This window comes from Merops nubicus, unplaced genomic scaffold (genome assembly GCF_000691845.1).
Source record: "Merops nubicus isolate BGI_N331 unplaced genomic scaffold, ASM69184v1 scaffold27396, whole genome shotgun sequence".
Taxonomy (NCBI): Eukaryota; Metazoa; Chordata; class Aves; order Coraciiformes; family Meropidae; genus Merops; species Merops nubicus.
Window position 1 is genome coordinate 4,806 of NW_008613374.1, and position 529 is coordinate 5,334.

Below are 529 nucleotides of genomic sequence, written 5' to 3' on the forward strand. Positions count from 1 at the left end.
CCCGGCCTCTGGAAGCTGCGGGTGCTGCAGGCCGAGGTGAAGATCAACATCCGCCTGACGCCCACGGCCAGCGCCGTCCCCATCCGCCTCTTCCTCGCCAACGACTCCGGCTACTACCTGGACATCAGCATCTACAAGGAAGTGAGGGACCCCAGCAGCGGCAGCGTGAGTACCGGAGCCTCGGTCGGCCACGGAGGAGCATCGGGGTGGCTTCCGCAGAGCCCCTCGTGCTCCTGCAGTGCTGATCTGCCCCGGGGCCACCAGGGCTGTGCAGCAGCACCCCCAGAGTTGGGTTTTCAGTCCCCCTCTGCGCCGCACCCAGCTGGGTGCCTCGGGGTGATGCTTTGCTCCAAAGTGGTGCTGAGCCCCAGGGGTGTTGCTGGTGCGTAGTCGGGCAGTGTTTGGTCTGGGGGGGAAGGTCAGTGTAATGGGTTGAAAACAAACCAGTGAGAGACTCCAAGTCAGAAATACAATTTAATGAGGGAAAAAAAAAAAAAAAGCAATAATACAAAGGAAAACCACAAACAGA

At 59.5% G+C, this 529-nt stretch overlaps 1 protein-coding gene across 1 annotated transcript in view; it reads left to right on the forward strand.

The window, feature by feature from the left end:
* The window catches only part of LOC103774483 (acetyl-CoA carboxylase 2-like), a gene marked incomplete at its 5' end in the record, with an annotated part of 13,513 nt that overhangs the window by 4,801 nt on the left and 8,183 nt on the right, over positions 1 to 529 (forward strand). The window contains 1 exon segment of the mRNA XM_008941893.1: positions 1 to 165. Within this exon segment, the coding sequence (XP_008940141.1) occupies positions 1 to 165 (165 nt within the window).